The sequence below is a fragment of the Protopterus annectens genome, chromosome 5.part1, assembly GCF_019279795.1.
Source record: "Protopterus annectens isolate FY-2018-M chromosome 5.part1, PAN1.0, whole genome shotgun sequence".
NCBI classification, from domain to species: domain Eukaryota; kingdom Metazoa; phylum Chordata; order Ceratodontiformes; family Protopteridae; genus Protopterus; species Protopterus annectens.
The window spans coordinates 334,699,856-334,727,148 of record NC_056736.1 but is presented as its reverse complement, the minus strand read 5'-3'; the positions used below and the strand labels follow the sequence as shown (position 1 = coordinate 334,727,148).

General features: G+C 42.0%; 1 protein-coding gene across 1 annotated transcript in view; it reads right to left on the bottom strand.

Moving 5' to 3' along the window:
• The window catches only part of LAMTOR1 (late endosomal/lysosomal adaptor, MAPK and MTOR activator 1), a gene marked incomplete in the record, with an annotated part of 457,624 nt that overhangs the window by 192,874 nt on the left and 237,457 nt on the right, over positions 1 to 27,293 (bottom strand). The window contains 1 exon segment of the mRNA XM_044073018.1: positions 9,288 to 9,414. Coding sequence (XP_043928953.1) covers positions 9,288 to 9,414 — 127 coding nt within the window.

The following is a 27,293-nucleotide window of genomic DNA, read 5'->3' as shown; positions in this document are numbered from 1 at the left end:
TTGTCCTGGGCTCCACTTGCCCTGAATGCATTTGCCTGCCATGTGAGCCCTCCATGCATAGTCTGATGCGTCTGTTGTCACAGTCTGGGTGGCGAGGGGTTGAGTAAAAGGCAGTCCCTTGTTGTGGTTGCATGCTTCTGCCCACCAAAGGAACTCTGCCCTTAAACAAGGTATGACAGGAATGACTGTTTCCAGGTCCTGGGAATGTTGGCACCAAAGACTTTTTAAGTACCATTGAAGTTTCCTCATATGCAGTCTTGCATATGGAATTAGCAGAATGCAGGAGGCCATGAACCCTAGGGCTTGCAGTATTTTCCTTGCAGACATCTGGGTTTTGGTGGCCATTTATTTGAAGCAGTTGGTCAAATAGACACATTTTTCTGGAGTGACAAATGCCATCTGGGAAGCTGTGTTCAAGCTTGCTCCCAGGAATACAATTTTTTGACTGGGCACCTGTTGTGATTTCTTTTCGTTGGTGGTGTACTCCAACGAAGTTAGGAGTCTTTTTACAAATGCCAGGTGCTGAAGTAGCAATTCCTGACTGTCTGCCTGAATCAGGCAATCATCCAAGTATGGGAAAATTTGGATATTTCTTTGCCTGCAGTATGCAACAGCTGGAGTCAGGCATTTTGTGAATACTCTGGGCACAGTAGATAAGCCAAAGGGAAGTGCAGAGAATTGATAGTGCATAGATCCTGCACTGAAGCGTAGATATTTCCTGCAAGACTCCCTTATGGGGATGTGCAGATAAGCTTCTTTTAAGTCTAGAGTGACTAACTAGGCATCCTTGGCTAGCATAGGGAGAAGATGTTGCAGGGTAATCATTCTGAATTTTGGGACCACCAGAAAGGTGTTGAGAATTGATAGATCCAGGATTGGGTGCCAAGAGCCCTCTTCTCTGGGCACCAGGAACAGTCTGGAGTAGAAACCCTGTCCCCTTTGTTCTACTGGAACAGGTTGAATAGCCCTGATATTGAGCAGGGAAAGTACTTGCTTTTGAGCCTCTGCCCATTGGCTTGGAGGAAGGTCTGAAAACCCGCTTGGTGTTGGCAGTGAATGGAAGTAGAATCTGTAACCCTGGGATACAATGTTTAGGACCCATCGGTCCTGATTAATGGAAATCCAGTTTTTTTGCATCAAGGGCAAGTTTTCCTCCTAGGGGTGCAAGTAATTGGGCAGGGCTGGGAAGGATAACTGAAAAGTCATTGTGAACTTTTTCTGTAAGGGGGTGGCTTACCACTCCCTGTTTTTGAGGTGGGGGCAACTCCACTGTTCAGATCTCTGCATACACTGAGACTGTAGGCTGGGTGGTCTGTTTCCCCTGGGTTTGGACTGAAGGCCTGGAAGGGGCTGTAAAGGACCAGTTTTTAGAAGGCCAATGCCTACTAAATCTAGGTGACTGCACTTGTAAGAATTCTTTAACAGTTTGCATAGATTGAGCTTTTTCTTCCATCTTTTTAAGAACCTCTTCTGCTTTGGTGCCAAACAAACAGTCCTTATTTAAAGGAACGTCTAGTAATTTTGATTTGACATGATCTGGCAAGGTTTGTTCCTTCAGCCAAGCATGTCTTCTCAGTACAGACCCAGTGACTGCAGCCTTGCAAGATGCGTCTAGGGCATCAAAGCCACACTGCAAAGTATGCTTACTAACTTGGTTTGCAGAATGCATTAACTCTTGTAAATCTTTATTTTCTGCACAATGAGGAAGTAACACCATTTTTTGTTTAATTAGTTCCATAATATGTTGCTGCTACTTCAACATGTGAAACTGGCAATTCAATGTGCTGATGGCAAGAGTTGCAGACATATATATACCTTCTTACTCTATCTATCTAAAGCTCTGGAATCCCTGTCTGAAGGGGTAGGGTTTTTGACTGTAGTAGCCTTAATACTTTTAGGTCCCTGGGAAATGGTCTCTGGATCTGCAGTAGGATTCTTAGAGAGAAATTTGTGAGAACCAGGTACTCTGTAGTACCGGTCAGGTTTTCTAAGGGCCGGTGGTAGTGTGTCTGGAGTAAGACTGGATTCCATGAAGACATCTACAACATCCAGGACAGCGGGTATAACTAGACCCGCTGAGACAACTCTAAAAATTCTCCGAGTCTCTTTTTGGACTTAGGGTAGTCCTGGCATTCCCAGCAGAAATGCTCTCTCAAAGTATGCAAGGTTTCACCAAAAGAAAAATCCTTTGGAGGGGAAGAAGAGGGAATGGACTCCTCTGCATCTGAATCCTCATAGGTTGATAAGGGTATGTCCTGGTAATCAGAAGGGTCAGAGTCATCGGACTCCTGGTCTGTAGAATCAGAATGAAACTCAATTCTTTGTCTCTTTGCAGGGGAAGGCTGGCTTCCCCTAATTAGGGTAATAAGGTCTTCAGCCATTCTAAGTATTTGTTTTTGTGGCATGGGAGCATGAGCATGCGCTTTTGGTCATCGGTTTTCTAGGCCTAGTGCGTACTTTGGTCCTGAGAAACTCGGTAGTTTTAGCTAAAAATGAAGTTGTCAGTTTAATTCGAACATCGGTAGGTTGGAATACACCCTCAGATGCCGGTGCCTGCACAGCGGCTCCGGACCCATCCAAGGTACAGACATCCGCAGGTTCCATAGTCAAAGCATCACTTTGCAGCATACCGGACTCCAAATGGGTCTCAGCAGAGGCCTGCGAATCTGCAGAAGCAGGCATCAGGGGCTGCAAAGGCACCTCACAGAGTACCGGCAGACTGGCGACTAGCTTAATGGAAGCATCGTCGGCAGTTTTGAACCTATGCGGTCTGTCCCTGTCTATCTTTACATTTTTTCAGAACATTGTAGTCTGATAGCTTATCGAAGCCATTTTGGAATATGGAGAATGAAAGCAAAAGAATTTAGCGACAAAGACAGCCCCGATGATGAATGGTTCGGGCATTAAACAAGGCACAAAACCGACAGCGAGGGACGTCGTGGCCTGGGCCTAAACAGGTGATGTAGTAAGAATGAAAATCTCTGTGAGGTATTTGCCTTCCACAGGCAAGACAATTAACTTTTTCTGACATCGGTTAGAGCAAGAAAAAAAGATCCCCAACGGGGTACTTAGCTTTAGACTTCAGGTTTGAAACTCGAAAAATGAAAATTTCAGGTTGCGGCCGACCGGCACTTGCAAACTGCTTCTGCTTCGGGCTCCTTCTCGGCAAGAAAAGTACAGTTTTGTACCTACCATAAATGTAGATGTTCGAGGATCCACATTGCTGCAGTCCTAACTATTGGGGTAGTCCCTGCACCAAAAATATATAAACATATACAAAGGTACCAGAATATAATCTCACCTAAGACAGAGGGGAAGGAGCAGCAATGTGGATCCTCGAACATCTACATTTATGGTAGGTACAAAACTGTACTATTTCTCTCATTCCACATTGCTGCAGTCCCTAGTATTGGGAATCCCCCCAAAGAGGTAAGGGAGGCTGGCAAATCATAAGGAAGCAGGAGCTGATACAATGCCTGCAAAATAGCTGTGGCAAAAACCAGCCCTAGACTTAGAGTAGAGAGGAAGGTGGTAATGCTTAGAGAAAGTATGCACTGAACTCCAAGTAGCTGCCTCCAAAATATCCTTAGTCGCCCCCTTAGAAATGCTGTTGAAGTGGCAGTAGCCCTAGTGGAATGAGGCCTAATCCCAGCTGGAATCTCCTTGCCATGATGGGAACAACAAAATGCAATGCAGAACCCAATCCACCTAGAAATAGTTTGTTTTGACACAGGCTTGCACTCAAAAGCAAAAGAAACAAACAACTGCTGAGACTGCGAAAATCCTTAGTCCTGCTTAAATAATAACGCATTGCCTGTGTACATCTAAAGTGTGCAAAATCTTTTCCCCTTTATTTTGGATCTGCATATAAAGTAGGCAAATGAATAGTTTGGTTTAAAGCCACACCACAACCACCCCTTAGGCATAAAGGAAGGATTAGTAATGCAATGATACCCTATCCTTATGAAAATCAAAAGGCTCAACCGCCATAAGGGCCTGTAACTCAGAAACCCTTCTTGCAGAAGTAATGGCCAACAAAAAGCAGTCTTCCATGACAAGTATTTCAGTTCAGCAGTAGCCGGCTCAAAGGTTGTAGAGTAAGTTTCTCCAACACAAAATTGAAGCAGGAGTAGGAGTGGGTCTTATATTCTTTGCCCTCTAAGAAATTGTTTGAACAAAGGATGTGAAAACAATGGTGGGTCTAATCATAGTGAGCTGAAATTGCTGCAGCATGAATCTTAATGGAAGAGAAAGACAAACCTTTGTCCAATAACTCAGTAAGATATTGAAGAGCCACACTCAAATTAGGCTCGAAATCTCCAAATTCTTTGCTGCAGTCCAAAATAAAAATTCCATTTTTCAGGTCTTCTGGCTTCCATAACCACATTTAAAACTTGTTGAGGAAGCTGAGACCTGCTGTCTTTCAAAACACAATATGCCAGGCTGTTAGATGAAGTGAGTGAAGCTTGACATTGAGCAGACGACCTTCTGAGACAACAGATGTGGAATCAAGGGTAAAGGCCATGGAGGCTTCCTTACCAGACTCTCAGTAAATACCAGCCAGTGCTGCAGGCCAATCTGGAGCTATTAAAATCATCCTTGGCTTGTCTTGTCTGACCTTTAGAAGCACCTTTGGGAGAAGAGGAAGAGGTGGAAAAGCATACACATGAAGATTTTTCCAACTGAAAGAAAGAGCATCCACTTTCCAAGCTGTGTGATGAAATCCCTTCGTGCAAAACTTTGGCAGCTGGTGGTTTAGTGGAGAAGCGAACAGATCTATGTCTGGAGTTCCCATGACACTGTCAATTTTGAAATACATGAAGATCCAGTTTCCACTGTGGGGATCCATGATTTGCCTGCTTAACACATCTGCTAAGGAGTTCTGTGCTCCCTGCAGAAACCTTGCCTGAAGAGTTAGTTGCAAGCTGAGCGCAGTCTCCCATAAAATCATTGCTTGCCTGCACAATGGGTAAGAATGTGTTCCCTTGTTTGTTGATGTACCACATGACAGTTGTGTTGTCTGTTAGAATCAACACCTGCCCTGGAAGAAGTAACTTCTTGAAAGCCATTAATGCAAACTGACACTGCACATCTCTTTCATGTTGATATGTAGATGCTGTAGTCTGGCAGGCCACTTGTCTTGTATCCATTTTCCATCTAGATGAGCTCCCTAAGCAATGTCTGAGGCATCTGTCGTTAGAATCTGACTCTGGCCGGGTCACAGAGAGTCCCTTGTTTAGGTGACATTCCTGAGCCCACCACAAAATTCTTTGAATGCAAGGTATTATTTGAATGACAGTGTCCAAATCCTGGCAGTGCTGTGTCCATAGATTTTTAGATACCATTGTAGCTTCCTCATATGCAGTTTGGCATTGGGAAGCACCAGAATACAAGATGCCATGAACCCTAAGGCTTGAAGGACTGTCCTTGCAGTCAGCCCGGACTGAAGAGATAGTTGATGGAAGTAACTGGATAGATTCTTTTGTTTGTCCGGGGTTAAAAGGCCATCTGGGCTGCTGTATTCAGTCTCACACCCAGAAAGCACATGTCTTGAGAGGGTACTAGACTGGACTTTATTTACAGAATACCCTAGGTATCTTAGCACTGCTGTAACATATTCCAAATGCAGTAGAAGGTCTTCCTTTTCTTGAGCCAGAATCAGGCAGTCGTCCAAGTAAGGATAGATTTGAATTCCTTTAGCCTGAAGTAAGCTATCACTGGAGCCAGAACCTTTGTGAATACTCTAGTGGATAAGCCAAAGGGCAATGCAGAGAACTGATAATGAGAATTTTTCCTGCAACTTATAGGCACATGAGGTAAGCTTCCTTGAGATCTAAAGTTACCATCCAGTGCCAGCAGAGGTAAAAGCTGTTGTAACGTCAACATTTTGAACTTGGGAATGTCCAGATAAGTGTTGAGGATAGATAAATCCAGAATTGGTCTCCACGTGTTCCCTTTTTGGTACTAGGAACAGGCGAGAATAAAATCCTAGGCCCCTTTCTGGCACAGGAACTGACTGAATGGCTCCTATTTGGAGCAGCAGAGTTGTGAGCCTCTGTTCTTTGTAGAGGAGGAATGTTTGGCATGCCTTGAAAGGAGGCAAGGTATGGAAATAAAACCTGTAACCGTGGTGAATGATATCCAGAACCCATCTGTCTTGGGTAATTAAATCCCATTTTCTTTGAAAAGAGACAGCCTTCCTCCCAGAGGTGCTGCCAGGCGAGAATGTACTGGCAGCTGAAAAGGCAGGTCATTGGGTCTGCTTACGAAGGACTGACCCCTGCCCTCACCAGAAGTCTGAGCAGGTGAACTCCCTGTCCTAGGCCTAAAAGAACCTTGAGCTCTGCTACCACGCCTAGACCTACCCCTAGACTGGGAATCATAAGCAGGATAAGTCCACCCCTTAGTAGGCCAATTTCTACTAAACTTGGAGGCTGCACCTGCAAAAATCTTTAACAGTTTGCATAGACTTAGCCTTGTCCTCCATTTTCTTTAAAACTGCTTCAACAGGCCAAACAACACATCAGACTGTAAAGGAGCATCCAAAATCCTCGTCTTAACATGCTCAGCTAAATTCTGATCTCTCAACCAGGCGAGAAAGAACCAGTGGCAGCCACCCTCGAGGAGGCCTGCACAGCATCAAAACCACACTGCAAGGAATGTTTACCCACCTGTTCAGACACATGAACTAAATCCTGCAACTCTTTACACACAATACCTTCTGCCAGAGCATCCACCTTAGATTTCAATTGTGAAAGGAGGTAATTCTGATATTTTAACATGTGAAACTGACAATTCAATGCCCTCATGGCTAAAGTGGAAGAAGTATACACTTTCTTTCCCCATCTATCCAAAGCCCTTGCCTCTTTATCAGGAGGAACAGGATTTTTAACCACAGAAGCCTTCACACCTTTAGGCCCCTGAGAGACAGTTTCGGGTCTGCCCTAGGACTCTTAAAAGATACTTATGAGCTTCAGGCACCCTATAGTACCTATCCGGTTTAACTGGTGCAGGAGGCAAAGAATCAGGATTCAGGGAAGCCTCTGCAAAAACATCTTCCACCACATTCAGAACCGGAGGTATAGCTAAAGGCCTATGCTGGGGTAAAAACAAGAATTCCCTAAGCCTCTTCCTGGAATCAGAGAAATCTTGGCCTTCCCATGTAAAATGCTCCCTCATGGAATGCAGAGTCTCTGAAAATGAAAAATCCTCAGGAGGAGAAGCTGAAGGAGTAGAATCATCCACATCAGAATCAGAATAAGGAGGATACTCCTGCAAGTCTTCAGAAGACTCAGAAGCCTCGAACAGTGCTCAAAACTCTCAAACTCAGGTTCCACCCTAGGCCTCTTATCAGGAGGGGGCATAGAACCTCTAATCATAGTAATCAAATCCTCTGCCATTTTAAGCATATGTTTCTTAGGCAAAGACCCTGAAGCACTAGGAGAAACCCCACTGAAGCTACACTAGGCCTGCCTCTCAAAGAAGCCTTGGAAACAGAGGGGAGGCTCTAACCACCTTAGGAAGAGAGGGAAGAACAGCCACCTGAGAAGCCCCTCAGCCTGGCCTACTTCCTGAGAGGATACATCCTGTAACAATAAAGTCTCTCCCTGAGACTCCAAAGAAACACCTGGCAGAACCTCCGCTCCACTGTTTCTAAAGAACCGGGCCAGGGACTGTCGGTTCTTCCACTCTAGGCTTTGCTGCTTTATCCTTGCGCTTTTTGCGGGCGGGCGCCGGAACATCCGACGGCATTCTATAATTACAACGCTTCCCAAACACTAACCTGGCACAGTCTAACCTTCTCTTAATAGTGCGTTTGTTAAATCTTGCACAAGAGCGGCATCCAACAACGCCGTGCTCAGGCCCTAAACAAGGTATACACAAAGTATGGTAATCCCTATGAGGTATCTGTTTCCCACAAGAAATACAGTTATTCACTTTTTCTGACATCCGTTAAATACTGAGGCAAGAAAACCAAAATATTCCCAACGGGTACTTAGCCAACTTTGATTCGGTCTGAAACTCTGACTTCAGAAACTTTCAGAACGCCAACCTGCACTCGCAAAATTGCTTCTGCATCGGACCATGTGGCAAAAAGACTGATATACTTTGGTATTCGGGCCGACTGGACAGCGGACTACCCCAATAGTTAGGACTGCAGCAATGTGGAATGAAGAACATGACTGATGTAATGGCGTCGGCTGCCTGTTTTATACCCCTGACATCATGGAAGAGGCGACCAAGACTCTGGTATTCGGGCCAACTGAGGGCTACCTGCAGGCAGATAACCCAAGTCTGATGACTGCAACAGTGATACACAAAGAACATCTGTCTTCAGACCACAATGACCTCATGTCAGAATGGCCAGACATCATACCTGTCAACCTCAGAGCAAGAAATCTGGACAAAGCCATACACAAAAGTGGGACAAAGGACCAAAAATAGGGACAATTTTTAAATATTCTATCAACTAAGTTTGCAAGAGCAATAACAGGTTTTACATTAGCAATAATTTTCCGAAAGGTATGAGGTCTGAAACTCAAATGTCTGTCATTATTTTAGCTTCAGTCTTTAATGATTTGCCAAAACCAAAATTTTATGAAAAACAGACCAAAATAGGTCACAAAAATCTGCACATTCTGCTAAAATCTGTACAGTAGAGAGGTATACCAGACATCAGTTCATTCAAGCTGGAGTAACTCTGCAGTAAGCTGCCACTGAAGTTCAGGCCTCAATGCAGCACTTCACAGTAAATGACGCACTGCCAAAAATAGGGCCCTGGTTACATACCTCATTAAGAAGCATAACGATTTGCTGAATTCCATTTTCAATGAATCAGGTACAGATTAAAACTGGACCTTTTCTTCAATGTTGCTGCATTCCTGTACTTGTACATCCGAGTGATGCCTCCAGGTGCATCTGCAGTTACCCCCTACTGCTCCCTCTAGGTGTCGAATATTACTTGTTCATACTTGCATTAATAATTCCAAAATCATGCTACATACAAGGTATCAGAATATTTTATCTTGAAGCAATGGCAAACACAATTGTACTGATATTTGACCTCTGTCAATGAGTATTTATTAGAATTGTAAGGTGATAACTTCATTTTAAAGGCTTAGGCCGCACCCACTAGGGGTTAAAGGTACACACTCAAAAGACTTGTACTGGAGGGGGCTGCAACAATAATGGTCTTCTACATCTTTTGGAGAGGCAGTTTTCAATTATTTTTTTTTGATAACAATGAAATCATCTGTGTTTATATGAATCACATTAAAATTACTCACCTGTTCTATGTCTGCAATTGGCACTGCAGCACTAGCGAGCACTTGATGTGGTTGTGTTGTTAATGATGGCAGTGTTGCTGCCTTCTTCCAATGGGTTAAGCTGTTACTTAGCACAGCTAGTCTTGTACTGTGGGGGAAAAAGATGGAAGGACAATTAAATTTACTTCTGTTTATTTATTATTTATTTATTTTTATTTTACATTTATTGACCGGGCTAGTCTAACTGGATATATGTCCATTTTCAGTAGAGGCCTGGAGACATAAGCTCCAAGACAGATAAATGAAAAAAATTGTAATCAATACACAAAACATAACTAAATAAAAATACTCATAATAAACAATGCAGAATTTACTAATCTAGTTTACTAATAATAATACAAAATAATCAGTTATACAGAAAAGCAAAATAGTGTACTTCCAACAGTTTGTGCTGCAAACAAGGAAAAGTTTCATCAATGACTCTCACAGAAATCCTTTCATTGCCCTTCCACAGTAGTGTACCAGTCACAAACCAATGCCACTCAAAACAATGCACAGAATGTTACCTGACAAAAATCATGCATCATAACACAAAAGCTAACGCATGGGTTTACTTTATTCTTAGTTAACCAGCTAAGATCAAACAAGATCAAGTCCTTTTTGTTCCCCCCCTCAAGGGATAGTCACAGACGGATGAGTTTAGTTGCATTACTACATCACAACTGGAGCATATAAGTGAAGGTTTTACACTAAAATGGGAAAGTAAACCATAACAAAACTTTCAACATGCAGTCACTTCATGTGGTTATACTCCATAGAAAGCATGAGCTTATGAGAAATTATTCTTGGACCGGAGTCTCAAACTGATGGCCTGCAGGACAGAATCAGCCCCTGCAGTTATTACTTTACAATCCCTCGAAAGATGTTGCCACTATAGGGCAATCCACCATGAGTGAATGATTAACTGCAGAGATGTGAAATAGCTTGCAACATTACACCCGATAGTCTCCTTCAAAGCTCAACTGTTGATAGGGAGCTTAAGTAAAGGAAAGTACAGTTGTGTACCTACCATAAATGTAGATGTTCCAGTGTATTCACTGTTGCAGTCATTACAATTGGGTTATCCTGCTGGCAGGCTACCCGCAGTCGGCCTGAATTCCAAAGTCTAGGTCCGACGTCGGTTGCTGTCGCCTCTTCCCTGATGTCAGTGCGCCAGGGGTATAAAAGATGCAGCCGACGCCATTTTCTTCAGTTTTTCTTGCCCCAGATGTCAGGTGCCCCTAAAATGGTAGGCTAAATTATGCCAATAAACATGCATGCACAAACAACAACTTTTTCTTCGTCTACAAGCAAGTACACCACATAGGTTGTACAGAATAGAGAAGTACAGATAAGTCCCAGCAAGGAAAAGGGGGGTGGTGGGAGGATAACCTGGACTGCAGCAGTGTTTACACTCTAACATCTACATTTATGGTAGGTACAAAACTGTACTATGTTCATCGTGTTACACTGCTGCAGTCATTACACTTGGGTGGAATCCCAAAGCTGAGGTAGGGAGGCTGGTTCTATAAGGCATTAGGGGTGGCTATAAGGCCCTGCAACACAGCAGTGGCGAAGCCAGCTCTGGATTTGGAGTATAAAGGCAAATGGTAATGCTCGGTGAAGGTATGCACAGAACTCCATGTTGCTGCTTCCAAAATCTCCTTGGTAGGTACACCTCTGAGGTAGGCAGTTGAAGCAGCTGTTGCAATGGTGGAGTTGAGATCTAATGCTGCTAGGTACAGGTTTCCCATGGTGAGTATAGCAGAAACGTATACAATGTCCTATCCATTTTCAGATGGTCTATTTTGAAATGGCTTTTCCCCTGTGCTCCTGCAGCATATGCTACCAATAATTGCTCAGATTTTCTGAAAGCTTTTGTTTTGTCCAAGTAGAAGCGTAACTGCCTGTGAATATCCAATGAATGCAGTAGTCTCTCCCATTTGTTCTGTGGTTTTGGATAAAAAGTTGGCAAGTGAATAGTTTGGTTTAGAGCCACACTTGATACCACCTTTGGCATAAACATAGGGTTTGTTTTAAAGACACCCTGTCCTGGTGGAAAATGAGGAAAGGTTCCACTGTCATTAGTGCCTGTAATTCTGAAACTCTTCGTGCTGATGTTATTGCCAGTAGCAGAGCAGTTTTCCAAGAGATGTATTTTAATTCTGCTGTGTTAGCTGGCTCAAAGGGAGGTAAAGTTAATTTTTCCAAAACAAAGTTGAGGTCCTAAGTTGGGGTAGGTGCTCTATGGGGCGGCCTTATGTTTTTAGCCCCTCTGAGGTACTGTTTGAGCAAAGGATGAGAACAAATTGGTGGATCTATGTTGTAATGAGCAGAAATGGCTGAGGCGTGGATCTTGATGGATGAGAAGGAGGCCCTTGTCAAGCATCTCAGTTAAACACTGAAGTATCTGAGGAAAGTTTGGGACAAGAGGGTCAAGGCTGTGCGCCTGGTTCCAGGCACAGAATCTCTTCCTTTTTTTTTTTTCAATAATAAATCTTTATTATTTTACCAATTTTTCATACAATAAAAAAAAAAAAAAAAAAAAAAAAAAAAAAAAAATACAAATAATACCCAAATTAAGCTACTAACACCCATACTACAAACTATGTACACTATTTACATGAATGCTTCCATCCGTTAAACAAAATCAATGAAGAAAAGAAAGGAACATGTAATAACAAGAGTCAAAAGATCTACTATCATTAGAATGGATTGTTCTTACCAACTTTCAAATTAAGTATGCATGTCCTGGGGTTGAGCTAAATTCGGTACATTAAACTAATATAATGTTGAAAACTTGTTCCCACACCTTCGGGTTATTAATATTCCTTTTATTATCCTTTATTAAAAGTTTGTGTGCTAGAATATGTTTCATGGCTAAACCTTTAAAGTTTTCCCATGAAGTTTGAAATGGAGTCAACCAATTTGTAGCTATATAAAGTTTCATTAATAAGAAAATATTTATAAGTATAATCATTTGGGTTCTATCCAAATTATCAGGAGGGATATGTAGAATCATGAATTCCCAAGAAAGTGCAGAATGCTGATACACCATCTTTTGTAGTTGGATTTTTAAGGAATTCCAAAGTTTGTATATACATTTACAGCTCCAGAACATGTGCAAGAGGTCCGCCATTTGATCTTGGACATTTGGGTGAGTTTTTCGAGTTAAATTTATGGAAGCTAAGGCGTGTATAGTAGGCATTGTTAAATATCATCAATTGTGTAAATATTAATTTTTGGAGAGAAACTGATTTTATTAAGTTAATTGCCTTTAATATTTTATTTTCTTCTATCAATGGTATTTTATCTTTCCAATATTTTGACAAGAGTATTTGATTTTGGTATTTCAACCCTTTTATCAGTTCACTTGTAGAGGTAATAAATTTGGTATCTTGTCTAAGAGTTAACCATAAATTTGAACAATTAGTTAATGTTTCCTCGTCAATTTTAAAGTCTTTGAAGTAATTTATAGAGAGATCCTTTAACTGTCTCAATATTATTAAGTAAGATTTAGGAAGATTCATCCCCAGCAACATATCATGAACTGAATGATTAAGACATGGATACATCCCAAGTAAAGTTAGATTAATTATAAGTGGATATTTGTCAAGATCTATTAATTGATTATGGATTTTCAAATTCGGGTTCTTATGAAAGGGTTGAAAAATCATCATATGTTGCAAGAGATTTAATGATTGGAAAAGATTTTGTATTAGACTTATATGTACTCTAATATGCTCCATTAAAGAAAATAATTTAAAAGTATATTTGCTTAAAAAAGGTAAAGCTTTCGGGTTAATATTCAAACTTACAACGTGTTTATGATTCATAACTACCCATTTGGGTGACCATTTATTACTAGATATCTCATAGTAAGCTATTCTTAAAATTCTATTAGAATTTATTATTAAGTAGTAAATTTCAAAATTAGGTAGATCTAGGCCTCCTTTATTTTTCGGAGTCATCAGTTTATCATATGATATTCTAGTCTTCTTAGGTTTCTATATAAATTTAGCCGATTCCGTGTGAATTTGTTTGAAAAATTTCCTGGGGATCAAGACTTGAGTGGCTCTAAAAATGTACAAAATTCTGGGTAGCACATTAATTTTAATTATTGAAACTTTTGCCATTGTTGGTAATTTCAAATTATTCCATCTTCTTAAGTCGGACAATATATGATCCCAAAGAAACTTGACATTATTCACATAGAAATCTCGGTTATCTGTAGAAAAGAACACCCAAGTACTTTATCTTGTTCTCTGATTTAACTTGCCCTACCAGTGGTAAAAGAGAATAAGGTTTCTGTGTTTTTAAAGGAAATAAGTTTTTTTTTTTTTTAAGGTTTATCTTGTAGTTGGATACCTCAGCAAAGTCTTCCACTGCTTTTAGTATTTTTTTAGTATCTGAAATTGGAGTCATACAATAGATGTTGAGGTCATCAGCAAAGGCAGTCATGGATATTTTAGTGCCATAAATTATTGGGGCATTATGGTATACATTTTGCTTAATATGTAAAAATAGTGGTTCTAAATATAGATTAAATAATATAGGATATAAAGGACAGCCCTGACGAGTTCCGTTCTTAATTTGTATTCTTTTAGAAACATTTTTATTGATATATAAAGTTGTATATGGGTTATTATATATTTGTAATGTTAAAATAAATTCTGGAGGTATACTAAAGTATGATAAAACATAGAGCAAAAATTTCAATAACTCAATCAAATGCTTTTTGTGCATCAATAATGAGAGCGTAAACATTAATATTTTTTTGCCAGGCATAAGAAATTAATGTATGTAGTGATAAAGTATTGTCAGTAGTTTGTCTGGCATTCGATATTATGGAGTCTATTACCTTCTTCAATCTATTAGCCAAGATAGATGTCAAAATTTTCATGTCCATATTTAAAAGAGAGCTAGGTCTATAATTATCCAGGTTATGAAAGTCAGTATTTTCTTTGGGTATAAGTATTGTTCTGGATGCATTAAAGTGAGGATCATTAATTCCATTGTTAATTATATAATTAAATATATGTGGAAGTATTTTGCCAAAGAGGCACAGAATCTCTTCCATTTATCCGAGTAGGCTTTCCTGGTGCTAGGCCTTCTGGCCTTCAGAATGACATCCATAACAGCTTTGGAGAGAGGCATTGCTTGTTTGACTAAGGAATTTTCCATGCAGCTAGGTTTAAGGTCTTTAGCTGGCTGTGAAGTATCTGATTGTTGTGCTGTGTCAGCAAATGTGGGATTTGAGGCAAAAATCCAGGGTAGTTCTTGTGCTAAGTTCTTTAAGATTGGGTAGCAGTGCTGGCGTGGCCAGTCTGGTGCAATCAGGATAATTTTTGGCTCTTCTTGCCTGGCTTTTATGAGCACCTTTGGAAGGAGAGGTAAAGGAGGGAAAGCGTATACTTGCAGGTTTTTTCCAGCTGAATGAGAGGGCATCCACTTTCCATGCTTGTGGATGGTAACTCCTTGTGCAGAATTTCTGTAGCTGGCAGTTCATTGGGGATGCAAACAGATCTATGTCTGGGCTCCACCATTTTTGTTACCATTCTGAATACTTGTGGATTCAATTCCCATTCATGGGGATCCATGAAGTTTCTGCTTAGGTCGTCTGCCAGTGTGTTTTTCTCTCCTGGCAGGAATTGTGCTTGCAGATAAACTTGGTAGTCTAGAGCTGTGTTCCACAAAGTCATGGCTTGTCTGCAGACGGGGTAGGAGTGTGTGCCCCCTTGCTTGTTTATGTACCACATAACTGTGGTGTTGTCTGTCTTTAGTAGTAGTTGTCCTGGATGTAGCAAGTCCTTGAAAGCTATAAGTGCATTTTGTACAGCTAGCATCTCTTTTTGATTGATGTGAAAATGCCTTTGCTCCGTGGGCCACTCGCCCTGAATACATTTTCCTGCCATGTGTTCTCCCCAGGCATAATCCAATGCATCTGTTGTCAGTGTTTGCCTGGCTGTGGGTTGAGTAAAAGGCTGTCCCTTGTTGAGGTGACAAGCTTGAGCCCACCATCGAAACTCTTGCTGAAGGCAAGGAATTAGTGGTATAACAGTTTCCAAACTTTGACAGTGTTGAGACCATACACTCTTTAGGTACCACTGTAGTTTCCTCATATGCAGTCTGGCATATGGAATTAGCAGTATGCAAGATGCCATGTAGCCCAAGGCCTGCAGAATTTTTCTTGCAGGGAGTTGGGTTTTTGTTGCCATTAACTGAAAATATTGAGTCAGTTGTCCTTGCTTGTCTGGCTTGAGATAAGCCATCTGGGCCGTTGTGTTCAAGCTGGCACCCAGGAATATTACCTGTTGTGAGGGCACTAGTTTTCATTTATTTTCGTTTACTGTGTACCCCAGGCAACTTAACTTTTTTACGAACGCCTGATACTTTAGAAGAATGTCCTTGCTCTCTGCTTCAATCAGGCAGTCGTCCACGTATGGATAAATTTGAATTCCTTTTTGCCTGCAAAATGCAATTACTGGTGCCAGGCACTTTGTGAAGACCCTGGGTGCAGTATATAAGCCAAAGGGCAGTGCAGAGAATCGATAGTGCATTGAACCAGCTATAAATCTGAGGTATCTTCTGCAGTTTTGTCTGATAGGGACATGCAGGTATGCCTCCTTGAGGTCCAACATCACGAGCCAAGCTTTCTTACCCAGCATGGGAAGAAGCTGCTGTAGTGTCAACATTTTGAATTTCGGAACATCCAGGTAAATGTTTAGAGAAGAAAGATCCAGAATGGGTCTCCAGGCTGTGTCCTTTCTGGGAACCAGAAAGAGTAGAGTAAAAACCTTGTCCTTGCTCCTGTGGTGGTACCTTTTGAATAGCTCTCATGTCCATGAGTGATGTAATTTGTTTTTGAGCCTCTGCCCATTGATTTGGTGGCAGATTTGGCATTCCTTTTAACCTTGGCAGAGTGTGAAAGTGGAACCTGTAACCTTGAGATACAATGTTGAGAACCCATTTGTCTTTGGTGATGCAATGCCAATCGTGATAGAAAAGTGCCAGTTTTCCTCCTAAAGGGGCTGCCAAGAGAGAGCTGTTTGGCAGCTGTAGTGGGAATTCATTGAGGCTGCTTTTTATAAGGTTGTGGCCTGTCTTCCCCTTCTTTCTGGCCTGGTGTACCCCACTGTCGAGGCCTGTAATGACCTTGTGCTTGACCACTACCACTTGGACGTCTGTATCCCCCTTTGAGGTCTGTCTGTGACTGGAAAGGACCAATTCTTTTTGGCCAATTTCTGCTAAAATGAGGAGGCTGAACCTGTAAGAAATCCTTCACCTTTTGCATAGATTTTGCCTTATCCTCCATCTTCTTTAATATTTCCTCTGCCTTAACTCCACACAACACATCCCTCTGCAAAGGTGCATCCAATAATTTTGCTTTAACATGATCTGGTAACGTATGTTCTTTTAACCAAACATGTCTTCTAATGACAGAGCCTGTAACTGCTGCTCTACAGGAGGCCTCTAAGGAATCAAAGCCACATTGCAAAGTGCGTTTTCCCACTTGTTCAGCTGCATGCAATAAATCCTGCATTTCTTTAAAATTAGGAGGATCAGAATCTGGAAGCATTTTTTGTTTCAACTGAGACATCAAAAATTGCTGATATTTTAGCATGTGAAACTGGCAATTTAAAGCTCTCATTGCTAAAGTTGCAGAGGTATATACTTTCTTTTCCCATATGTCTAATGCTCTGGAATCTCTGTCTGAGGGAACTGGGTTTTTTTGCTGAAGAGGCCTTAATCCCTTTGGGTCCCTGAGAAATAGTTTCAGGATCAGCAACAGGGCTTTTATACAAAAATTTGTGAGAGTCAGGGACTCTGTAATATCTATCAGGTTTAACTGGGGCTGGAGGTAAGGAGTCAGGGTTTAAGCTGGATTCAGTGTACACATCAACCACAATATCCAACACTGGCGGAATAGCAAGGGGTCTGTGTTGTGGCAGTAAAAGGAAGTCTCTGAGCCTTTTCTTGGATTCTGAGTAATCCTGGCCTTCCCAATGGAAATGCTCCCTCATGGTATGTAAGGTCTCCCCAAAGGAGTAATCCTCAGGCAGGGAGGCTGATGGAATTGATTCCTCAGCATCAGAAACCAATAAGGGGGTAAAGAATATCCTAGGTCTGAGGATGAATCTGAAGAAATGGACACCTGGTCTGAAGATTTATAGTCTGCATCCTGTCTGGGTCTTTTATCTGGAGGGGGATGGGACCCCCTGATCAGGGTGATTAGGTCTTCGGCCATTTTGAGCATTTGTTTCTTAGGCATGGAGGCCTGTCCGGGAGAATGCTGTATCTGTTTCTTTGATTTTAAGGGGGCCTTAGACTTAGCAGAGGGTTTAATGGTTAACTGGGTAGGTCTGAAAACACCCTCTGAAGCTGTGGGTTTGCTCAGCTACTTCGGTTCCCTCTGAAGGGTTAGTTTTGGTAGGCTGAAAACCTAGAGCGTCCGAAGGCCCAGCCAGCTCCACTGTGGTTCTGTGGAAGCGGTCGTCAGGGGCTGTGTAGGTGCCTCGCTGAAAACCGGAGAACCGGCGACTGGCCTAGAAGAGGCCTCGTCGTCAGTTTTGGGCCTCGGATGCCTGTCCTCATCTTTGCGCTTTTTATGTATTCCAGTCGTCGGACATTCTGACGGCATAGTGTAATTGAATTTTCTGCCAAAATAATGTCGCACAAAATCAAACGGACGTTATAGTGCGCTTGTTAAACCTAGCACAAAACCGACAACCAGTGACGTTGTGGTCTGGGCCTAGGCATGGAATATAATAGGAGTGGAAATCCTTATGAGGTATTTGCTTCCCACGAGAAATACAGTTATTAACTTTTACTGACATCGGTCTGAGGCAAGAAAAAGTTTCCCCAACGGGGTACTTAGCTTTGTAGAAGACTTCGGTTCTGGATTCGGAAATAAAAATCTCAGGAGTCGGCCGACCGGCACTTGCAAACTGCTTCTGCTTCAGGCACCGCGGCAAGAAAGACTGAAGAAAATGGCGTCAGTTGCATCTTATATACGCCTATCGCACTGATGTCAGGGAGGAGGTGACGGCAACCGACGCCGGACCAAGACTTTGGAACTCAAGCCGACTGGGGAACCGCCTGACGGCAGGATAACCCAAGTGTAATGACTGCAGCAGTGTAACACGATGAACATCTGTACCATGTTCATCGTGTTTCACTGTTGCAGTCATTGCAATTGGGTTGAATCCCAAAGCTAAGGTAGGGAGGCTGGTGCTAAATACGATTAGGAGAGGCTATCAGGCCCCGCAGAATTGCAGTGGCAAAACCTGCCCTGGATTTAGAGTAGAGAGGTAAGTGATAGTGCTTTGCAAAAGTATGCACTGAACTCCAAGTTGCAGCCTCTAAGATGTCTTTGGTTGGTACTCCTCTGAGGAAGGATGCTGAAGTGGTTGCTGCTCTGGTTGAATGTGGCCTAATGCCCTTAGGCACTGACTTGCCATGTTGTGAATAGCAGAAACGAATGCAGTGGCCTATCCACTTTGAAATAGTCTGCTTTGAGATGGGCTTTCCTTGTTATCCTGCAGCATATGCCACAAGAAGTTGTTCAGTCTTTCTGAAAGCTTTGGTTCTGTCCAAGTAGAAGTGTAGCTGCCTGTGAATGTCCAAAGAATGCAGAATTCTCTCACCCTTATTCCGAGGGTTTGGATAAAAGGTAGGCAAATGGATTGCTTGGTTAAGGGCCACACTGGACACTACCTTAGGCATAAATGTAGGGTTTTGTGAGCAGAGAAACCCTGTCAGGATGGAAAATGATAAACGGTTCCAGAGCCATGAGTGCCTGTAACTCTGAGACTCGTCTAGCAGAGGTTGTTGCTAGGAGCAAAGCTGTTTTCCAGGATAAGAATTTTATATCAGCTGTAGAGGCTGGCTCAGTTGGTGCTCTCCTTGGAGGTCTTATGTTTTTGGCCCCTCTGAGGAACTGCCTTAGTAATGGATGTGAAAAAATAGGTGGCGCTGTACTGTAATGAGCTGAAATGGCAGAGGCATGAATTTTAATTGATGAAAAGGAAAGGCCTTTATCAAGTATCGCAGTTAGGTATTGCAAAATCTGAGGAATATTTGGAACAATTGTGTTAAAATCTTGTGCCTGGTTTCAAGCTCAGAATCTCTTCCATTTTTCTGCATAAGATTTTCTGGTGCTAGGCCTCCTGGCTTCCAAAATAACAGCCGTCACTGCTTTAGAGAGAGGCGTGTCTTGACTGGCTACATTATCCGCCATGCTGCCAGGTTTAAGGTCCTGAGTAGGCTGTGCAGTATCGGACTGTCTTGTTGGGTCAATAAGCGAGGAATGTTGAGGTAAAGTCCAAGCTGGGAATTGAGTCAAGCTCTTTAGGATTGGGTACCAGTGCTGGCAGGGCCAGTCTGGAGCAATCAGTGTCATTTTTGGTCTCTCTTGTCTGACCTCGAGTACCACCTTGGGGAGGAGAGGAAGAGGAGGAAAAACATACTGTTAGGTCTTTCCAGATGAACGATAGAGCATCCACTTTCCATGCTTGCTTGTGGTAAGTCCTTGTGCAGAATCTCTGTATTTGGTAGTTGTGAGGGGAGGCAAATAGGTCTATGTCCAGGCATCCCCAGTTCCTTGTTATCATGCTGAAGACGTGTGGATCTAATTTCCACTCGTGGGGATCCATTAGGTTTCTGCTTAGTACGTCTGCCAGGGTATTTGTCCTTCCTGGCAGGAATTGAGCTTGCAGATGTACTTGGTAAGTTAATGCTGTGTCCCACAAATTCATGGCTAGTCTGCAGAGGGGGTAGGAATGTGTGCCTCCCTGCTTGTTTATGAACCACATGACTATAGTATTGTCCGTCCTTATCAGTAGTTGTCCTGGATGAAGTAGATCCTTGAAGGCTGTCAGGGCATTCTGAACAGCTAGCATCAGTTTTTGATTGATATGTAGATGCATTTGACTTGCGGACCATGTGCCCTGAATACATCTTCCTGCCATATGGGCCCCCCAGGCATAACCTGATTCATCTGTTGTCAATGTCTGCCTGGCTGTGGGTAAGGTGAATGGCTGTCCCGTGTTGTGGTGACAGGCTGTTGCCCACCATCGAAACTCCTGTTGCAGGCAGGGAATAAGGGTAATTATTGTTTCCAGGCTGTGGCAATGCTGAGTCCAAACACTTTTTAGATACCATTGAAGTTTCCTCATATGCATACTTGCATATGGAATTAGGAGAATGCAGGATGTCATGAAACCAAAAGCCTGCAAAATTTTTCTTGCAGATAACTGGGTCTTTGTTGCCAATATCTTGAAATAAGTAGTCAGTTGTCTGTGTTTGTCTGGTGTGAGATAAGCCATCTGGGCAGTTGTATTTAAGCCTGCACCCAGGAATATTATCTCTTGAGAGGGTACAAGTTTTGATTTCTTTTAGTTTACTGTGTACCCTAGACCTGGTAGTAATCTTTTTACAAACACCAGATGCTGTAGTAGGATGTCCTTGTTCTCTGCTTGAATAAGGCAGTTGTCCAAGTAAGGATATATTTGTATTCCTCTTTGTCTGCAAAATGCAATCACTGGTGCCAGACATTTTGTGAAGACCCTGGGTGCAGTAGATAAGCCAAAGGGCAGTGCAGAGAACTGGTAGTGCATTGAGCCAGCTATAAATCTGAGGTATCTTCTGCATGATTGTCTGATTGGTACATGCAGGTATGCCTCTTTTAGGTCTAAAGTCACTAGCCAAGCCTTCTTGCCCAGCATGGGCAGAAGCTGCTGCAGAGTTAACATTTTGAATTTTGGAATATCCAGGAATGAGTTTAAGATAGACAGGTCCAGTATTGGTCTCTAGGCTTTGTCCTTTCGGGGCACCAAGGATAGCCTTGAGTAGAATCCTAGTCCCTGCTCTTGTTGTGCTACTAGCTGAATGGCTCATGCCCATGAGCGATAAAACTTGTTTTTGTGCCTCTGCCCATTGGTTGCGTGGCAGGTCTGGCATACCGTTTGGCCTTGGCAGGGTGTGAAAGTGGAACCTGTAGCCTTGTGATACGATATTTAAGACCAATTTGTCCTGGGTGATCACGTGCCAATTTTGTGAAAAAAGTGCTAGTTTTCCCCCCAAAGGGGCTGCCAGAAGATAAGTGCCTGGTGCTGGCAGAGGAAAGTCATTGAGACTGTTTCCTGTATGACAGTGATTTTTCCCCTCGGCTTTTGGAGGTAGACGCACCCCATTGTTTAGGCCTGTATGAGCCCTGGGGTTGTGATATGCCTCTGGGGCATCTGTATCTGCCTCTTTGTGGCCTGTCTGACACTGGAAAGGACCAATTCTTTGTAGGCCAGTTCCTGCTAAATCTTGGAGGCTATACCTGCAAGAAATCCTTGACTGTTTGCATAGATTTAGCTTTATCCCCATTTTCTTCAACACCTCTTCTGCTTTAACACCAAACAAAGTATCATGCTGTAATGGAGCATCTAATAATTTTGCTTTAACATGATGAGGCAGATTCTGTTCTTTTAACCAAGCATGCCTCCTAATGACAGAACCTGTAACAGCGGCCCTGCAGAAGGCCTCTAGAGAATCAAAACCACATTGCAAAGTATGCTTTCCCACTTGTTCAACTGCATGCAATAAATCCTGCATTTCCTTGTTTTCTGCACATTCTGAATTTGTCAACATTTTCTGTTTAAGCAGTGACATAAGATATTGCTGATATTCATAGCTCTCAATCTTCCAACTCCAAAATGAGGAACACTCACCTTCATAATGTGGAACAAATGGGCAAAATGTGGAACACATACTAATGGCTTACTAACAACTTCAACTAGGAAAGTCATAGGATGGTTAAAATATGCTGGTTTTACATATAAAGAAGATCCTTTAATGAATTAATATGATTAATTTCTATTTATTATGGATTTCACTTAAAAAAAATTCCTAAAACTGAATGCGTGACAGACTCTTTTAATGTGGAACTTTGAGGAACTTCGGGGAACATGAACTTTTTAAGACCCCAAATGAGGTACGGTCCTCGTAATGAGGTACACTTGAGAGGTATGCTGATATTTAAGTATATGAAACTGGCAATTTAAAGCTCTTACAGCCAAGTTAGCAGAAGTATAAATCTTTTTCCCCCGATCTGTCCAGGGCCCTAGAATCCCTATCAGAGGGGATAGGGTTTTTTGCAGTGGAAGCCTTGACCCCTTTGGGACCCTGAGAGATAGTTTCTGGGTCAGCAGCAGGGGTTTTTATAAATAAATGTATGTGAATCTGGAACCCTGTAGTATCTGTCTGGCTTAACAGGAGCTGGAGGTAAAGAGTCTGGAGACAGACCGGACTCTGAGAATACATCATCTACAATGTCTAAAATAGGAGGGATAGCAAGGGGCCTGTGCTGAGGTAATAAAAGGAAATCTCTGAGCCTTTTCTTGGATTCTGAGTAATCCTGGCTCTCCCAGTGGAAATGCTCCCTCATAGTATGCAGTGTCTCCCCAAAAGAATAATCCTCAGGAAGAGAGGCTGAAGGTATAGATTCTTCAGCATCAGAATCCTCATAGGGAGGAAGAGAATATTCCTGTTCAGAAGAGGAATCAGAGGAAATGGAAACCTGATATCTGAAGATTCATATTCTATCTCTTGCCTAGGCCTCTTATCAGGAGGGGGATGGGAACCGCTGATCAAAGTAATTAGGTCTTCGGCCATTTTAAGCATCTGTTTTTTAGGCATGGAGGCCTGTCCAGGAGAATGCTGCACTTGTTTCTTTGTCTTTAGAGCTGCTTTAGTCTTTGGAATTGAAGTAGGTTTCACATATAACTGTGTAGGCCTGAAAACATCCTCAGAAGCCATGCCTGCTCAGCAGCTCCGGACCCATCTGAGGAAATAGTTTCAGTGTGTCCAATACCTTGAGTTTCCAGCTGCCTAATCAGCTCCACGTGGGAGTCGGAAGTGGCCTGTGGCTCTGAGGTAGCGGGCGTTAGGGGCTGCAAAAGCGCCTCACTGAGAACCGGCGAACTGGCGGGCGTTAGGGGCTGCAAAAGCGCCTCACTGAGAACCGGCGAACTGGCGACTGGCTTAGTGGAGGCCTCATCGTCAGTTTTGGACCTCGGATGCCTGTCCTTTTCTTTGCGTTTCTTATAACTCCGGTAGTCGGCTGCTCCGACGGCCTTATATAATTGAATCTTCTGCCAAAGTAATGAAATGCAAAATTGTACCGACGCTTAATAGTGCGTTGGTTAAATCTAGCACAAAATCGACAACTAGCAACGTTGTGGTCAGGGTCTAGGTAAGGAATACAGTAAGAATGAAAATCCTTATGAGGTATTTGCTTCCCACAAGAAATACAATTATTAACTTTTTCTGACATCGGTCTGGAGCAAGAAAAAAGTTTCCCCAACGGGGTACTTAGCTTTAATGAAGACTTCAGATCTGAAATTCGAATTTGAAAATCTCAGGAGTTGGCCAACCGGCACTTGCGAACTGCTTTTGCTTCGGGCACTGCGCGGCAAGAAAATGGCGTCAGCTGCATCTTTTATACCCCTGGCGCACTGACGTCAGGGAGGAGGCGACAGCAACAGACACCAGACCTAGGCTTTGGAATTCAGGCCAACTGCTGGCAGCCTGCCAGCAGGATAACACAATTGTAATGACTGCAACAGTGAAACATGATGAACATCCAGGACTACATTTCTGCAACCCTGAGTATCTGAGGAATTGACGGACAGACCCCTGGTGTTTCTTTTTCCCCTCCACAGAACAGGCATTCCAATGGAGCAGTTTTTTCTAACAGTTAGCAATGCAACAGATATCACATTCAGCTTTGGTGCAGAAGGTTGTGGGTTTTCCCACACCAGGTAGATGGATTCCTTACACTGCAGTGTAGCACAAGGGAAGATACTGTACTCCTGAGCATGTCAGCCTTCACTTGAGAAGTTAAACTAAGGCCTATCTGCCTGAGTTGGTGGCAGCTCAGATGGCATTAAAAGATCCTACTGCATCTATCAAAAAAGAGTAAAGGAAGTTCCCCAATGCCCTGCCCAAATTTTTCCTAGCAGTATAAATACCAGCTTGCATCTCCCTTGAAAAAGTCTACAGCCTAGTGGGACTAAGTCAGTCAATGAAAGAATGAAAGAATATAAACAACTGGCTAGATCTTATTGCCTGCTTTACTCATCCTTTAATTATGAGTTGCAGAAAGCTGCCGGAAACTGAAACGGCACTTGATACTCAGGAAACTGCAACTAAGGAGAGACATTCTACGGAAGAAAATGGATCTTTCCCCCAGCTCAGAATACACAGTGAAAATGTGTTTACTTTAGCAGACAAGCTAGTATCTTATTACCACAGTGTTACATGGGCTGTGTTTTGCCATTTTCGGTCTTTTAAAATGGCAATTAGAAATTAGTGTAGTAATTCAGCATTTTCTGATGACATTGAACCATGGACTGGAAGGATGGATGCGTTATTTTAATTTAGCTGACAAGATTCATAAGTGATGCAGCCAACTTCCAAAATTAGAAGTACTTTCTTCTGCATAGTTGGCATTATTTGGATTATTTTAACTCCATATGTCAAAAGCTTTAGTCTCTCCAGACCAAATTGCTTTCAATTCCTGGGAATGTATTAAAAAAATAAAAAATTGCCAACTTTTCTGGATGAAGTGACTGCATATTTTATTCCTGGTCTGCTGTCCCACTGTAGTATTAAACCACTGTGTACCCCAAATGTGATGCTGTAACTCTTATTAGAGACTTCAGAGGAGATTTAAGAGCTTGAAGAAGGTTATGAACGTTTATACTTGTGACAGAGAGGAAGGATGGTTATTAAAAAGAATTGGAAGAGGAAACTACAGTACAGCATCCACAATGTGCAACACCTTTTTTTGAGCTTTGGTCTCCTGCTGAGCAGAGCCTCCCCCTAGCCACACAACTAGCTGGGGAGAATACCCTACTGCTTTTTCTTCCACTGTAATAAGGGGTGAGAAAATCTGTAGTAGCGCTATCATGTTTTAAGCATGTACAGTGTGTACTTTTCCAGCAGGATGAACAAGGTGTGCAGTGCAGAACTTAGTTCTGGGGGTGACATTAGCCCACAACAATCCTTCATTTTGGAACATGCATATAGTGCATGTTTCTTCAATCCCTGTAGGGGATGTTATGTATATCCACATGCACCTTCTCCCAGCTCCCACCACAAGAGGAGTGCGAGCAGAGCTCCTGTGCTCCTCTCCCTCCCTGACTAGTTCCAGCAAATTGTTAAATTGCTAAATTAACTCTGCAGTTGATTGTTTATTCCTGTATGCAAATGGAACATACCCAAATTCCTTTGCTGAAGAATTCTGGACAAAATCAGGGATGACTTTTAAACATTACTCTAATTCATTTAAAAGTTAACAACCCCCCCCCCTTTTTTTTTAACCTGCATTGTTTGAACAATTACAAGCATGAAAGTCTAATATATGCCATTATTGATTGTCTGTAATCTTCCATAACGTACCTGGAAATCAAAAAATTTACTGTGGGCAGGGCACAATTAAGAGGCAAAAAGAGGGATGTTATACAAAACCAGGGGCAATTGAGAGATATGCAACAGCGCTGACTTAGCAGTTCAACAGTTAAGTTCTCTACGCAGGAATCTTCCTTCAACCTGCGTATATTAATCAGAAATGATCATGTTATCCAAGTGCATATGGAAATTTAATTACTACCAATTTTTTTTTTAAACTCTTATAAGAATGGATCATGTTATCACTTTTAGTAAAGCAAAAAAACAAAAACAAATCACAAAAAACAATGAAATGCTATTACTAGTATAACTGACTGAACATTTTGAAATGTATGCTTTTGCAGCCTATCGCTGAACTAATTAATAATTTTACTGCACTTTTGTTCGTGATACTGAAGACTGAATTAAAACAGAACTGTCCAAAGTGAAGCGCCTCCTTTGCCAACAGTTTACTCTCCCCACTTATTGGATTAAGTAGCAGCAAATCTTCTTAAAATGCAAGCTTTAAAGTAAACTGTAGTCAGAGCAGCCAACAAGCTGCAAATGGCATTTTTAAGCAGATGTCAGATACTGCCACTCACATACCACCTGTGTGATTAAAGTGGCTTCGCATTGCTTAGCTTCTACCAAAGACAAGCTCCAAGTTGCATCAAAGTGACAAAAAATGGCTGCACATTGTACATTTTTTAAAGCTAGTTTGCGTTTCCATTGTTTAATCAAGAATGCCAATATTAAAAAAGGCAGACACAAGTCAAAAGCAGTGCAAACTATACATATATATATATATATATATATATATATATATATATATATATGTATAAAACACACATATGCACGCATAACACATCTAAAACATATCTAAAATACATATACAATACAAATCAAAAATACTTATTTTCAATTTAATGACTTGGATATATTAACTATCTAGTTATCTACACAAAAAAACGACTATGAAACTACACAAATACAGGGAAAAAATTGCCAAAGGTAAAGGGTTAAATAGAAAAAAACTAGCAAACTTCAGAATATAAACTCTTTATACTGTATATAGTAAAAACTTACTACTAATGGTATGTAGTTAACAACAAGATCTGAGGTAACTAAGGGAAGTGGTGTATTATGGAAGGGAAAGTCTCTTAAAGGGGCTCAAAGCAGGAGCACTGATGCTGCAGTCTCAAGCTGGTGGACCCACATGTCTGATCAGATGGACTGAATTTACAGGATCTCTGCAGTACTTGTTCAACCTGAGCCAACATTCTTTGCACAGTGCATTAGCCGATATAAACTTTCAAACATGAGATGTTCTGCAAGACAGAATTTCGAACATGTCAATTTCGGATTATCCATCTGCGGAGCATCTCCATTCGCCAAACTGATGGTAAACCCAGGATCCATTAGAGGAGGAAAATAAAGTACTACCTCTCAAACCTTGCATTCTTTTCAGAGGTAAGAAGCCTAATAAAAATAGAAACCACAACATGGTGCATCTTCATCCTGTGTCAGGAGAAACTGGAGATGTCAAGG